The sequence below is a fragment of the Macrobrachium nipponense genome, chromosome 45 (assembly GCF_015104395.2).
Source record: "Macrobrachium nipponense isolate FS-2020 chromosome 45, ASM1510439v2, whole genome shotgun sequence".
Lineage (NCBI taxonomy): Eukaryota > Metazoa > Arthropoda > Malacostraca > Decapoda > Palaemonidae > Macrobrachium > Macrobrachium nipponense.
Genome location: NC_061105.1, coordinates 2,724,319 through 2,741,116, shown reverse-complemented (window position 1 = coordinate 2,741,116; position 16,798 = coordinate 2,724,319). Strand labels below are relative to the sequence as shown.

Sequence of the window (16,798 nt, the reverse complement as noted above, 5' to 3'; positions counted from 1 at the left end):
ATGACTATGTGAATCATCAGTCTGAAAAATGACAAAATAATAACATTAAAATTAAAAAAAATACTAAAAATACACAGGATTCTTAAAGTGACAATTTAAAACATTAAAAGTCTAAAAATAAGAAGCAAAGTAAAAACAACTGCTGTTACACCAACCTTCAGGTACAAAGGAAGAAGATAGAATGACCAAAGAAGGAACAAGAACCTCCAAAACGACTATGCCAGATATAGTTGAGCAGAGGAGCAGCCACCGTTTAACGATGGAACGAGTCTTTTAATGTATAATGACTCTAAGGTCGTCAGATAATCTGCATCCTTAGAATACCCTAATATGGAAAAGAAAGTGCTGCTTCTTGACCTCAATTTTACAATTGATAGCATGATTTTTTATATTTGAATATTCTGGTCTGCTCAGTCTTTGCCCCGTTCTAAAACTCAACCTTAAGTGACTGCGATAACGCATCTGCAACAATCTTTTCGTTGATCCAATATAAGTACCAGGACATCCTGGGCATGTAAACTTATAGACCACATTGGATCTCATGAAGGGCTGCAGACGATCTTTGAAGCCAAACAAGGAGCCAATTTTACTGGGATTATTTCATATCAATTTTAAATTAATGCACGGTATTTCAGTGTCAATAATTTGTTTCAGTTTATGTTAAAAATATAAGGGATTGAAGCATACATAAGTTTTTTCGGAACATTAAAAACCGGTGTGGCAGGATGAAAATAATTAGTTAAAATTTTATTGACGATTCTAAAAACTAGATCCTTGGGAAATTAATTTTGTTGAAAGAAAGTAGTTAAAAATTCAATCTCCTTATGAAATATGGCCTAACTGGAAGAGTATCTAAAAGCCCTATACACTAAAGTATAGATGGTATTCAATTTAAAACTGGTTTGGCAAGCACAGTAGAAATTATTTGCAAGACCTATATAAGTTTTCTTTCTGTAAACGGCAGTAGTAAAAACAGAGATAACTCTTGTGATTAAAACATCTAAAAACGGTAAACAATTATCTTTCTCCAATTCCATGGTAAAATTAAAGTTAGTATGTTGCTGATTAATAAAATCTAAAAACTGGGTGTCCTGCCACTGATACTTAAAAAGAACAAAGGTGTCGTCTACATACTTTCTGTAAAGCAAAGGTTTAAAAGACGACGGACAACAATCTAAACATTTTTGTTCTAAAAAAGACAAAAACATTTGCAAATAAAGGTCCTAATGGAGAACCCATAGCAACACCATCTACCTGAGAGTACAATTTTTTTATTAAAAATAAACATAGGATCTTGCACAGCAAGTTCTAGAAGTTGTTTAAAAAGAGACCTAGTAAAACCATGAAATGTAAAATTGCCATCTGGGAAAACCTTGTTTAAAATAATCTCTATAGTCTCGTTTAAGGGAACATTCGTAAATAAAGACTCAACATCAAAGCTTGACATATACAGGTCACCATCCTGACTAATGATTTGGTTTTGAAATTCATAACCATTCTTTAAAATAAAATGACTTGAAGTATACTCGTTAAGGAGAGAAACCAGATATTTCGAAATAGAAAAAGAAGGGCTATTATACGCTGCCATAATAGGTCTTGTAAAAGTTCCATCTTTATGAATTTTTGGTAGCCCATAGAAAATACTGAAGGAAGAACTGGTCATTCTATCTTCTTCCTTGTACCTGAAGGTTGGTGCAACGCAGTTGTTTTTAACTTTGCTTCTTTTTTTAGTCTTTTAATGTTTTTAATTGTTACTTAAAGAATCCTGTGTATTTTTAGCATTTTTAATATTATTATTTTGTCATTTTTCAGACTGATGATTCACATAGTCATGTGCGAAACGTTTCTTAATGAATAAATCTTCGGGATGCCTGAATTGATATATATATATATATATATATAGATATATATATATATATATATAGCATATATATGTATATATATGATATATATATATATATATATATATATACATATTATATGTATATATATTATATATATATATATATATATATATATATATATATATATATATTATAGTATATATGTATATATATATATATATATATGTATATATATATAAATAAATATAAATATATAAATATATATTATATATATATATCTATACATACATACATACATACATACATACATATACAAAGTTCCCAGATCAGTGGTCGACTTCGTAGTGTGATGGGAATAATAATGACAAAAAAATAGATAAAAAAAAAAAACACTTCATCTCTGACACGGAACCATAAATTGAATTATAAATTTTAAGAAAAGCCTTTTCAGATCCATCGTCTCTCGGGATTCAAACTTCGCTCCCCACGGCGGGAGGAGTTCTCTCGCCATGGCTTGAGGAACGGTTCATCCTTTGTTCAGTGCGTTACCATCCATCCTCCACTTCACACGTACCCTTTGTGTGAGAGATCCAATCCTCCTCCAGCGGGGGTGAAATCCCTGGTGTGAATCATTTTTCCTATCTCGGGCAGGACAAAGGTTCTACTATTTTTTTTTTTTGTAAGTAATCCTTCACGACGGCTGACTAGGCGACTAAAAACGACTAAAGGTCTCCATTAACGGTTTCGTCTAACGACAATACTGGCATGCTGCTTTTTTCGCAATTCAATGTATAGGCTTGATATCGTCAAGACGCTCTCCTTAGGGAGGGGAAGCTGATACAGATCTTCCTTCCAAACGGCGCGACGGACGCGACGGAGGTGTGTTCTTCGGTGGGTTTTCGGGAGGGGAAGGAGAGGGGGTGGGAAGGAATATGGAGAAATATGGAGAAATACGAAAGAAAAGAGTTATATATATATATATCGAAGAATGATGCGAAGCGTTTGGGTTACGAAAGATAATAATATCATCTCCTTTGATTAAGATATGCTCAGACCATTTGAAGTCAAGAGACTTTTTCCAGAAATAGTGAGTTTTTTAGTGGCAGTGGCGATTAGTCGCGTCATTCTCTCTCTCTCTCTCTCTCCCCTTTAATTTATGTACCGAATTATAACAAGGTCGCACGAACCAGAGAGAGAGAGAGAGAATATAGCTTCCAGCAAGCAATCGTATAGTAGATATACTGATATACGTAGATAGTATATAATATATTACTATATATATATATTATATATATATATATATATATATCTATACATATATAACATATATATATATATATTTATAATAATTATATAAATAATATGCAATATATATATATTATATATATGTATGTATATATATTATGTTGTTTATATATATATATATATATATATATATATTATATATTATTATATATATATAAATTTATTATTATATGGTGTGTGTGTGTGTGTGTGTGTGTATGTGTGTGTGTTTTCATTTGATATTACTATTATTATTATTATATTATTATTATTATTATTATTATTATTATTATTATTATTATTATTATTATTATTATTATCCCCTTCCACAGATCGAACCTGGCAGGTGGCGCCGTAATGAGAGGTGTGTCAGGCCTCCCTGGCGGCCATCTGGTGGTGATATGGGCGTTGTTGGCGACGGCGGTGGTCACGGGCGGCAGCAGCAGCGGCGCCCATGGGACCCACCACCTGTCGAGGCACCCTCCGCCTCCGCCCCCGCCCGCCACTTCAACCTGGGCTACCTGACGGGCTCCGAAAGACTGCCCGAGGACCAGGAGTACAAGAGGCCCGGGCTCATCGTCTCCGGCGCCATCACGCTGGCCGTGGAGGAGGTCAGTGGTGGGACCTTCAAGGATTGGCCCTCTTCTGTTTTTTCTTTTAGGGGGATATTTTGTGAGGGGTAGGGGGCTTTTTTTGGGTGGGAGGGTTGTTTTTTTTTTTTAAGTTGTATGTTTTGGGGGATATTTGAGAGGGTAAGGGGTTGTTTTTTGGGCGGAAGGGGAAGGTTTTTTTTATTTTTTGAAGTTTTTTACTTGGTTGATTGGTTGATTGACTTTTTTAGAGTTTGGTTTTTGCGAGATTTAGGGAGTGTATGTGTGCATTTGTGTAGATATGTATGTGTGTTTGTATATTTAAATATTATGAGTATATAATATATATATATATTTTTTATATTGACCAATTTCTAATCCTTTTCCTTTGACGCGAGATATATAGATATATGGGTTCTTCAAACAGCCACCACGCTATATAATATATATAATATATATTATTAAATTTTATAACTTATATATAATATTATATATATATATATTGTATTATAATATACATAATATATATATATTTATTATTATATTATTATATATATATTATATTATAGATATTATTGTATTTATATTTATATATATAATATATTTAATTATAATATATTATATATATATTATATAATATTGTATATATTTATATTATATATATATATATATATATTATCTATATATATATATATATATATATATATATATTATATAATTATATATATTATATATATATATATATATATATATATATATATATATATATATATATATATATATATATATATTATATATATAGCGCGGTGGCTGTTTGAAGAACCCATATATCTATATATCTCGCGTCAAAGGAAATTAGAAAATTGGTCAAAGAGAAAAAAAGAGAGAGAGAGAGAGAGAGAGAGAGAGAGAGAGCGAGAGAGAGGAGAGAGAGAGAGAGAGAGGTGTTTCTCTCACGCGTACAATTCGCCATATCTAAGGATAGTGAAAGTTCTCTAGGGAAAGTTCCCTTTCTTAGGATGTGAAAGTTTTTAATATTATCCACCGTCTGTTTCCACCCTCGAAGAATGAAAGAGGAGGAATCATCCATTCGACTTTAAAGGAATTATTAAGAACATAAAGAGAGAGAAAAAAAAAAACTGACGTGAAGAATGATTATTCTGAGCGCCATCGGTTTCCAATATCCCCCCCCCCCCCACACCCCCTCTCTGTGAAAATAATCAAGCTGTACCAATTCCTCTCGGGTCTGGTCCCTCTTAGAAGTGTTTTTGGATACGTTTCAATAAAAGGCATTCCTGGAATCTCTCTCTCTCTCTCTGCTGATTTGAAGTCGAGGTGGGAAATTTATCAGTGGCTTTGTATGTCTGTTTTTTTTTTTTTTTGTCTCTGTGTCTTGCTGTCTTTTTGTCTGTACGTCTGTCTTTTTTTGTAAATCTGTCTGCTGTCTTTGTCTGTATGTCTTTCTGTCTTTTTGTCTGTGTGTCTGTCTGCCATTTTGTCTGCATGTGTCTGTTTTATATTAAATCTGCCTGCTGTCATTGTCTGTAAGTATGTCTGTTTGTTTGTTTGTTTGTATATTTGTCTGCTGTCTTTGCCTGCATGTATCTTTTTTTTTATTTTCTGTCTGCTTTGTCTGTATGCATGTCGGTTTTTTTTCTGTCTGCTTTCTTTGTCTGTATGTAAGTCGGTTTTTTTTAAACCTGTCTGCTGTGTTTGTCAGTGTGCATGTCTCTTTTTGTTTTTTTTATATATCAGTCTTGTTTTCTTGTCTGTCTGTCTGTCTGCTTTTGTCTGCATGTCCTCTTGCCTGTCTTTCTGTCTTTCTGTCTATCTAACCATCCGACTGTCCTTTTGTCTTTGTGTTTCCGTCTTTGTCGCTTCTGTCTGCTTGGTCCTTTTCTGTCCCATTCAGGGCTTTAGGCAGTCAAAAGAGTGAGTAGGAGGGGTTGGACAGCAAGATGGAAGAGGGAACGGAGGTAGAGTAAAAGGCTTACTCGATTGCAAAACACCTTCAGTAATGCCTAAAATGCACAGCACCTTCCACTGGTCACGAAGATATCAGCTGAACCTACTAAGTGCGTATGTATTTTGTACTTGTATAAATCTATATACACATATATATATTGTATGTATTTATTTATGTATGTGTGTATTCATGTACGTAGATACGATGCAACGCTCCAGCGAGTTGACACGGTCCACGAAATCCCCAAGATCACAAAGTTCTCCAAAAGTCTGACGTGCGCCTGAGAGAACTTAAGGAGAAGAAGAAGAGGAGGAGGAGGAGGAGGAGGAGGAGGAGGAGAGGAGGAGGTGGAGGACTGTATTATCAAAGTTTTGAAGGGTTGTTTTAAGTTAATATAATCCCCTTGGGCTTGGCGCGGCGGCTTGTATATAAGATGTGTGATGGCTCCAAGGATTTTTTTTTAATATCAAGAAATACAGGCTGTGTTATGAAAAGGTTGGGGTACTCTGAAGGTGTCAAGTGTCGAACACTAACACATACATACATACATACAAACGTACGTACCCCGACGATGCGTGTATAATCATACTCATGCGGTATTCGCTTATATAATGAAGCTGCGTGCATCTACTGTGATTTTCTAATTATATATATATATATATATATATATATATATATATATATATATATATTTATACATATATATCAATCGGTCTCATATCATTTGTCTATAGTGGACAGAGCATAGTGTCACCTACTTGGCCAAACGAACGATTATTAATTTTGTGTTTTTAATTATCTCTTTCTCTCTCTGTCTCTGTCTGTCTGTCTGTCTGTCTGTCTCTCTCTCTCTCTCTCTCTGTAAGAACTCACGCTAAAAGAGGCTTTCCTTTTCATATTTCTGCTATATGAAAACAGGCGCCGTAAACCGCTTTTGAACGAGATAAACCTCTGTTCCATTAAGGCACATTGAGTACTTAGGGTCACGCGTGGTCGAGATGTAACCTTTATTATTATCATCTATATTCGTCCTATGCTAGCTCATATTTCCCGGGGCAGGGGGTTGGGGAGGGAGATGAGGGAGAAGGGGGTGAGGGGAGGGGATATCAACCGTGAAACCTGAACAAGATCATATGTAACAGATATTTTTTTATATATATTTTATGCATTTGTGTCAAACGACAGTACGTCTCATTCAGATGCAGTCAGCCAATCAGCCTTGGAGATTATGTTAGCTTCGGTGCAAGTTGAAGTAGGCTTTGGTATATTCTAGGAATCCTATCTATTTATGAAGAAAAAGTCAGGAATGCTATTTATTTATGAACAAAAAGTCAGGAATCCTGTTTATTTATGAGGGAAAAGTCAGGAATTTGTTTATTTATGAGGAAAAAGTAAGGAATCCTATTTATTTATGAAGAACTATCTATTTATGAATAAAAGGTCAGGAATCCTTTTTATTTATGAATAAAAAGTCAGGAATCCTATTTATTTTTAAAGAACTATTTATTTATGAATAAAAAGTCAGGAATCCTATTTATTTATAAAGAACTATTTATTTATGAATAAGGAGTCAGGAATCCTATTTATTTATGAATAAAAAGTCAGGAATCCTATTTATTTATGAAGAAAAAGTCAGGATTCCTATTTATTTATGAAGAAAAAGTCAGGAATCCTATTTATTTATGAAGAAAAGTCAGGAATCCTATTTATTTATGAAGAAAAGTCAGGAATCCTTTTTATTTATGAAGAAAAAGTCAGGAATCCCATTTATTTATAAAGAAAATGTCAGGAATCCTATTTATTTATGAAGAACTATCTATTTATGAATAAAAGGTCAGGGATCCTATTTATTTATGAAGAAAAGTCAGGAATCCTATTTATTTATGAAGAAAAAGTCAGGAATCCTATTTATTTATACAGAAAAGTCAGGAATCCTATTTATTTATGAAGAACTATCTATTTATGAAAAAAAGGTCAGGAATCTTATTCATTTATGAAAAAAAGTCAGGAATCCTATTTATTTATGAAGAAAAGTCTGGAATCCTATTTATTTACGAAGAAAAATTCAGGATTCCTATTTATTTAAGGAGAAAAATTCAGAAATCCTATTTATTTATGAAGAAAAATTCAGGAATCCTAATTATTTATGAAGAAAAGTCAGGAATCCTTTTTATTTATGAATAAAAAGTCAGGAATCCTATTTATTTATGAATAAAAAGTCAGGAATCCTATTTATTTATGAAGAACTATCTATTTATGAATAAAAGGTCAGGAATCCTATTTATAATTTAAAGAAGAAAAGTCCAGGAATCCTTTTATTTATGAAGAAAAAGTCAGGAATCCCATTTATTTATGAAGAAAAAGTCAGGAATCCTTTTTATTTATGAAGAAAAAGTCAGGAATCCCATTTATTTATGAAGAAAAAGTCAGGAATCCTATTTATTTACGAAGAAAAAGTCAGGAATCCTAATTATTTATGAAGCAAAAGTCAGGAATCTTATTTATTTACAAAGAAAAAGTCAGGAGTCCTATTTATTTATGAAGAAAAGTCAGGAATCCTATTTATTTACGAAGAAAAAGTCAGGAATCCTATTTATTTATGAAGAAAAAGTCAGGAATCCTATTTATTTATGAAGAAAAAGTCAGGAATCCTATTTTTTACGAAGAAAAAAAGTTCAGCGGAATCCTATTTATTTACGAAGAAAAATTCAGGATTCCTATTTATTTAAGGAGAAAAACTCAGGAATCATATTTATTTATGAAGAAAAATTCAGGAATCCTATTTATTTATGAAGAAAAAGTCAGGAATCCTATTTTTTTAACGAAGAAAAAGTCAGGAATCCTATTTATTTACGAAGAAAAATTCAGGATTCCTATTTATTTAAGGAGAAAAACTCAGGAATCATATTTATTTATGAAGAAAAATTTTCGGAAGGAAAGGGGGGCATCCTATTTGAATTTCCTATTTATTTATGAACGAAGAAACGTCAGGGAATATCATTTTATTTTTTCTACGAAAGCAAAAGTTCCAGGAATCCGCTATTTATTTATGAAGCAAAAGTAAAGGAAGTCCTATTTATTTGTATTTTGAAGAAAAAGTCAGGAATCCTAATTTTATTTTACGGAAGAAAAAGTCCAGGAAAAAAAGTCATATTAATTATGAAGAAAAGTCAGGAATCCCATTTATTTACGAAGAAAAAGCCAGGAATCATATTTATTTATGACGAAAAGTCAGGAATCCTATTTATTTACGAAGAAAAAGTCAGGAATCCTATTTATTTATGAAGAAAATCAGGAATCCTATTTATTTACGAAGAAAAAGTCAGGAATCCTATTTATTTATGACGAAAACCAGGATTCCTATTTATTTACGAAGTAAAAAGTCAGAATCCTATTTAATTTATGAAGAAAACTCAGGAATCCTATTTTATTTCCGAAGAAAAGTCAGGAAATCCCTATTTATTTGTTATGGAAAAAACTCAGGAATCCTATTTATTTACGAAGAAAAAGTCAGGAATCCTATTTATTTATGAGAAAAAGTCAGGAATCCGCTATTTTTTATTTGAAGAAAAAGTCAGGATCCTTATTTAGAAGAAAAATTTGTTGCACAAGCCGTTGCTTTTGAGATTTGTTGTTAAAAATAAAGAAAAAAAATTCTTAAGCAGTGCCAGCTCATACGAATATACAAAACCTCGAGGTATAAATCTACATTCTTGCCATCTATTTAAGCCTGACATTAGAGACATTATTTTATGAAGAAAAGTCAGGCAATCCTTTTTATTTATGAATCCAAAAAGTCAGGAATCTGATTTATTTGATAAAAAGTCAGGAATCATATTTAATTTTATTGAAAAAAAAAACTAATTCTATTTAGAAATAAAAGTCAGTAATCCTATTTATTTTAAGAAGAAAAGTCAGGAAATCCTTTTTTATTTATGAAGAAAAAAGTCGGGAATCCCCATTTATTTAATGAAGAAAAAAGTCAGGAATTCCATTTATTTACGAAGAAAAAAGTCAGGAATCCAATTATTTATGAAGCAAAAGTCAGGGAATCTTAATTTATTTTACAAAGAAAAAGTCAGGAGTCCTATTTATTTATGAAGAAAAGTCAGGAATCCTATTTATTTACGAAGAAAAAGTCAGGAATCCTATTTATTTATGAAGAAAAAGTCAGGAATCCTATTTATTTATGAAGAAAAAGTCAGGAATCCTATTTTTTTAAGAACAAAAAGTCAGGAATCCCTATTTATTTTTACGAGAAAAATTCAGGATTTCCTATTTAATTTAAGTAGAAAAATTTCAGGAATCATATTTATTTATGAAGAAAAAATTCAGGAATCCTATTTATTTATGAAAGAAAAATCAGGAATCCTATTTATTTATGAATCAGGAATCCATTTATTTAGCGAAGAAAAAAGTTCAGGAATCCTATTTATTTATGAAGAAAACAGGAAAAATTCCTATTTAATTTACGAAGAAAAAGTCAGGAATCCTATTTATTTATGAAGAAAACTCAGGAATCCTATTTATTTACGAAGAAAAAGTCAGGAATCCTATTTATTTATGAAGAAAAAGTCAGGAATCCTATTTATTTATGAAGAAAAAGTCATGAATCCTATTTAAGAAGAAAAAATTGTTGCACAGCCGTCGCTTTTGAGATGTTGTTAAAAATAAAGAAAAAAAAAATTCTAGAGGGCAGTGACCGTTCAATACGAATATACAACCTTCGGAGTACAATACACTTCTTGCCATCTTTTAGGCCTACATTTTAGAGCCATTGTTTATGAAGAAAAGTCAGGAATCCTATTTTTTATTTGAATTAAAAAGTCGGAATTCCTTATTTATTTAATGAAAAAAAGTCAGGAATCCTATTTATTTATGAAGAACTATCTATTTATGAATAAAAGGTCAGGAATCCTATTTATTTAAGAAGAAAAGTCAGGAATCCTTTTTATTTATGAAGAAAAAGTCAGGAATCCCATTTATTTATGAAGAAAAAGTCAGGAATCCCATTTATTTACGAAGAAAAAGTCAGGAATCCTAATTATTTATGAAGCAAAAGTCAGGAATCTTATTTATTTACAAAGAAAAAGTCAGGAGTCCTATTTATTTATTAAGAAAAGTCAGGAGTCCTATTTATTTATGAAGAAAAGTCAGGAATCCTATTTATTTACAAAGAAAAAGTCAGGAATCCTATTTATTTATGAAGAAAAAGTCAGGAATCCTATTTATTTATGAAGAAAAAGTCAGGAATCCTATTTTTTTAAGAAGAAAAAGTCAGGAATCCTATTTATTTACGAAGACAAATTCAGGATTTCCTATTTATTTAAGGAGACAAAAAACTCAGGATCATATTTATTTATGAAGAAAAATTCCAGGAATCCTATTTATTTATGAAGGAAAAAAAGTCAGGAATCCTATTTTTTTTAATTTTTTTAAGAAGAAAAAGTCAGGAATCCTATTTATTTACGAAGAAAAATTCAGGATTCCTATTTATTTAAGGAGAAAAACTCAGGAATCATATTTATTTATGAAGAAAAATTCAGGAATCCTATTTATTTATGAAGAAAAGTCAGGAATCCTATTTATTTAGAAGAAAAAGTCAGGATCCATATTTATTTACGAAGAAAAAATTCAGGATTCCTATTTTCCTTTATTTACAGGAGAGAAAAATTCAGGAATCCATTTATTTATTTATGAAGGAAAAACCTCAGGAATCTATTGTATAGAAGAAAAAGTCAGGAATCCTATTTATTTACGAAGCAAAAGTCAGGAATCCTATTTATTTATGAAGCAAAAGTAAGGAGTCCTATTTATTTATGAAGAAAAAGTAAGGAATCCATTTATTTACAAAAAGATAAAAAGGTCAGAAATCCAATATTTATTTATGAACGGAAGAAAATCCAGGAATCCCATTTATTACGAAGAAAAAGTCAGGAATCATATTTATTTATGAACGAAAAGTCAGGAATCCTATTATTTACGAAGACAAAGTCAGGATCCATATTTATTTTTTTTTTTATGAAGAAAATCAGGAATCCTATTATTTACGGAGAAAAAAGTCAGGAATCCTATTTTATTTATGAAGGGGAAAACTCAGGAATCGGATTTATTTACGAAGAATCAAGGAACCTTCCTTTATTTATTTGAAGAAAAAAGTCAGGAATTTCCTATTATTATGAAGAAAAAGTAAGGAATCCTATTTATTTACAAAATATAGTCAGGACATATTTTATTTTATGAAGAAAAAGTCGGAATCCCCTTTATTTCGAATTAAAAAAGTCAGGAATCATATTTATTTCTGACGAAAAGTCAGGAAATCCTATTTATTACTAAGACAAAGTCAGGAATCCTATTTATTTAATGAAGAAATCAGGATCCTATTTTATTACGAAAAAGTCAAAAAGGAAATTCTATTTATTATGAAGAAACTCAGGAATCCTATTTATTTACGAAGAACAAGTCGAATCCTATTTATTTTATGAAGAAAAAGTCAGGAATCCATTTATTTTATGAAGAAAAAGTCATGAATCCTATTTAAGAAGAAAAAATTGTGGCAACAGGGCCGTCGCTTTTTGAGATGTTTGTTTAAAAATAAAGAAAAAAAATTCTAGAGGCAGTGCCAGATCAATCCGAATATACAACCTCGGGAGGTACATACTACATTCTTGCCTATCTTATCCTGAACCATAGAGAACATATTATGAAGAAAAGTCGGAATCCCTTTTATTTATGAATTAAAAAGTCCGGGGGAAATCTATTTTATTTATGAATAAAAAGTCAGGAATCCTATTTTTTATGAAGAAATATCTAGGTTTGAATAAAAGGTCAGGGAATCCTATTTATTTAAGAGGAAAAGTCAGGAATCCTTTTTATTTTTATGAAGAAAAAGTCAGGAATCCCATTTTATTTATGAGAAAAAGTCGAATCCCATTTATTTACGAAGAAAAACGTCAGGAATCCTAATTATTTTATGCAGCAAAAGTCAGGAATCTTATTTATTTACAAGAAAAAAGTCAGAGTCCTATTTATTTATGAAGAAAAGTCAGGAATCCTATTTATTTACGAAGAAAAAGTCATGGAATCCTATTATTTTATTAATAAAAAGCACAAAGAAAATCCTTTATTTTTTATGAAGAAAAAGTCAGGAAATCCTATTTTTTTAAGGGAAGAAAAAGTGGAATCCTATTTATTTACGAAGAAAAATTCAGGATTCCTATTTATTTTAAGGATAAACCTCAGAATCATCTTTATTTATGAAGAAAAAATTCAGGAATCATTTATTTATTTATGAAGAAAAGGTCCCGGAATCCTATTTTTTTAAGAAGGAAAAAGGTCAGGAATCCTCTTTATTTACGAAAAAGAAAAAATTCAGGATTCCTATTTCTTTAGGATTTAAAAACTCAGGAATCATAGTTTATTTATGAAAAAAATTTCAGAATCCTATTTGTTTATTTGGTGAAGAAAATCAGGAACCCTATTTTATTTACAAGCAAAAGTCCAGGAATCCTATTTATTATGAGCAAAAGTCCCCAAGGAGTCTTTTATTTATTTATGAAGAAAAGTCAGGAATCCTATTTATTTTCGAAGGAAAAAGTAGGAATCATATTTATTAGAAGAAAAGTCACGAATCCCATTTATTTACGAAGAAAAAGTCATGAATCATATTTTTATTTATGACGAAAAGTCCAGGAATCCTATTTATTTACGAAGGAAAAAAGTCGGCATCCTATTTATTTATGAAGAAAATCAGGAATCCTATTTATTTATGAAGGAAAAGTCAGAATCCTATTTATTTATTAAAGAAAACCTCAGGAATCCCTATTTATTTACGAAGAAAAAGTCCAGGAATCCTATTTATTTATGAAAGAAAACTCCGGAATCCCTATTTAATTTACGAAGAAAAAGTTCAGGAATCCTATTTATTTGATGAAAGAAAAAACCAGGAATCCCTTTATTTATTTACGAAGAAAAAGTCAGGTAATCCATTTATTTTATTTTGAAGAAAAAAAGTCCAGGAATTTTATTTTTTTTTTTATGAAGAAAAAAGTCATCCATGGTTTAATTTTATGAAGAAAACTCATTTGGATATCTTTATTTTATGAAGAAAAAGTCGGAATTCCTATTTATTTATGTAGAAAAAGTCAGGAATCTATTTTTTTAAGAAGAAAAAGGTCAGGAACCTATTTTGTTTACGAAGAAAAATTCAGGATTCTATTTAGGTTTAAGGTTAAAAAACTCAGGAATTTCATTTTATTTTTTATGAGAAAAAATTCAGGAATCCTTTATTTATTGAAGAAAAAGTCGGAATCCATTTTTTTAAAAGAAAAAGTCAGGGAAATCCTATTTATTTTAACGAAGAAAAATTCAGGATTCCCTTTATTTAAGGAGGGGAAAAACTCCAGGGAATCATATTATTTATTGAAGATTCAGGAAATCCTATTTATTTGAAAAGAAAAGTCAGGAAATCCTATTATTTACGAAGAAAAAAGTCAGAATCCTATTTATTATGACGAAAAACCATGGATTTCCTTTTATTTACGAAGAAAAAGTCAGGAATCCTATTTATTTATGAAGAAAACTCAGGAATCCTATTTATTTACGAAGAAAAAGTCAGGAATCCTATTTATTTATGAGAAAACTCAGGAATCCTATTTATTTACGAGAAGAAAGCAGGAATCCTATTTATTCATGAAGTCAGGAAATTCCTATTTATTTATAAGAAAAATCAGAATCTATTTAAGAAGAAAAAATTGTTGCACAGCCGTCGCTTTTGAGATGTTGTTAAAAATAAAGAAAAAAAAATTCTAGAGGCAGTGCCAGATCATACGAATATACAACCTCGGAGGTACAATACTACATTCTTGCCATCTTATAAGCCTGACATAGAGACATTATTTATGAAGAAAAGTCAGGAATCCTTTTTATTTATGAAATAAAGTCAGGATCCTATTTATTTAGAATAAAAAGTCAGGAATCCTATTTATTTTATGAAAAGAATCTATTTTATGAATAAAAGGTCAGGAAATCCTATTTATTCAAGAAAGAAAATCAGGAATCCTTTTTATTTATGAGAAAAAGTCAGGAACCCATTTATTTATGAAGAAAAATTCAGGAATCCCCATTTTTTACTAAAAAAAAGTCAGATCCTAATTATTTATGAAGCAAAAGTCAGGAATCTTATTTATTACAAGAAAAAAGTCAGGAGTTCCTATTTATTTAATGAAGAAAAGTCAGGAATCCTATTTATTTTACGAAGAAAAAAGTCAGGAATCCATATTTATGAAGAAAAGTTAGGAATCCTATTTATTTATGAAGAAAAAGTCAGGAATCCTATTTTTTTAAGAACAAAAAGTCAGGAATCCTATTTATTTACGAAGAAAAATTCAGGATTCCTATTTATTTAAGGAGAAAAATTCAGGAATCATATTTATTTATGAAGAAAAATTCAGGAATCCTATTTATTTATGAAGAAAAAGTCAGGAATCCTATTTATTTATGAAGAAAATCAGGAATCCTATTTATTTACGAAGAAAAAGTCAGGAATCCTATTTATTTATGAAGAAAACTCAGGAATCCTATTTATTTACGAAGAAAAAAAAAAATAAAAAGTCAGGAAATCCTATTTTATTTATGAAGAAAACTCAGGAATTCCAATATTTATTTTTTACGAAGAAAAAGTCAGGAATCCTATTTATTTATGAAGAAAAAGTCAGGAATCCTATTTAAGAAGAAAAAATTGTTGCACAGCCGTCGCTTTTGAGATGTTGTTAAAAATAAAGAAAAAAAAAAAAAGAAAAAAAAAAAAAAAATCTAGAGCCAGTGTTTCCGCCAGATCATACGAATATACAACCTCGGAGGTACAATACTACATTCTTGCCATCTTATAAGCCTGACATAGAGACATTATTTATGAAGAAAAGTCAGGAATCCTTTTTATTTATGAATAAAAAGTCAGGAATCCTATTTATTTATGAATAAAAAGTCAGGAATCCTATTTATTTATGAAGAACTATCTATTTATGAATAAAAGGTCAGGAATCCTATTTATTTAAGAAGAAAAGTCAGGAATCCTTTTTATTTATGAAGAAAAAGTCAGGAATCCCATTTATTTATGAAGAAAAAGTCAGGAATCCCATTTATTTACGAAGAAAAAGTCAGGAATCCTAATTATTTATGAAGCAAAAGTCAGGAATCTTATTTATTTACAAAGAAAAAGTCAGGAGTCCTATTTATTTATGAAGAAAAGTCAGGAATCCTATTTATTTACGAAGAAAAAGTCAGGAATCCTATTTATTTATGAAGAAAAGTCAGGGAATCCTATTTATTTATGAAGAAAAAAGTTCAGGATCCTATTTTTTTAAGAAGAAAAAGTCAGGAATCCTATTTATTTACGAAGAAAAATTCAGGATTCCTATTTATTTAAGGAGAAAAACTCAGGAATCATATTTATTTATGAAGAAAAATTCAGGAATCCTATTTATTTATGAAGAAAAAGTCAGGAATCCTATTTTTTTAAGAAGAAAAAGTCAGGAATCCTATTTATTTACGAAGAAAAATTCAGGATTCCTATTTATTTAAGGAGAAAAACTCAGGAATCATATTTATTTATGAAGAAAAATTCAGGAATCCTATTTATTTATGAAGAAAAGTCAGGAATCCTATTTATTTACGAAGCAAAAGTCAGGAATCCTATTTATTTATGAAGCAAAAGTAAGGTGTGTCCATTGTTTATTTATTGAACGAGAAAGTCCAGGAATCCTTTTATTTATTTACGCAAGATAAAGTCATGGAATCATCTTTATTTATGGAAAAGAAAATCAGGAAATCCCACCATTTATTTACGAAGAAAAAGAGTCAGGACATCATATTTATTTTATGACGAAAAGTAGTCAAGGAATTCCTTTTTATTTTATTTACGAAGAAAAACAAAAAGTCAGGAATCCTATTTTTTATGGAATGAAAAGAAAATCAGGAATCCTATTTTATTTTACGAAGACAAAGTCAGGAATCCTATTTATTTAATGAATAAAACTCAGGAATCCTCCTATTTATTTACGAAGAAAAAGTCAGGAATCCACTTTATTTCTTTATGAAGGAAAACTCAGGAATCC

At 30.2% G+C, this 16,798-nt stretch overlaps 1 protein-coding gene across 1 annotated transcript in view; it reads left to right on the top strand.

Annotated features, from left to right (window-relative positions):
• Nucleotides 1-3,464: 3,464 nt before the first annotated feature.
• LOC135214058 (receptor-type guanylate cyclase Gyc76C-like) overlaps nt 3,465-16,798 on the top strand; it is a 98,646-nt gene continuing 85,312 nt past the window's right edge. The window contains exon 1 of the mRNA XM_064248171.1: nt 3,465-3,739. Coding sequence (XP_064104241.1) covers nt 3,530-3,739 — 210 coding nt within the window. The 5' untranslated portion in view covers nt 3,465-3,529. The remainder of the gene's footprint in view (nt 3,740-16,798) is intronic.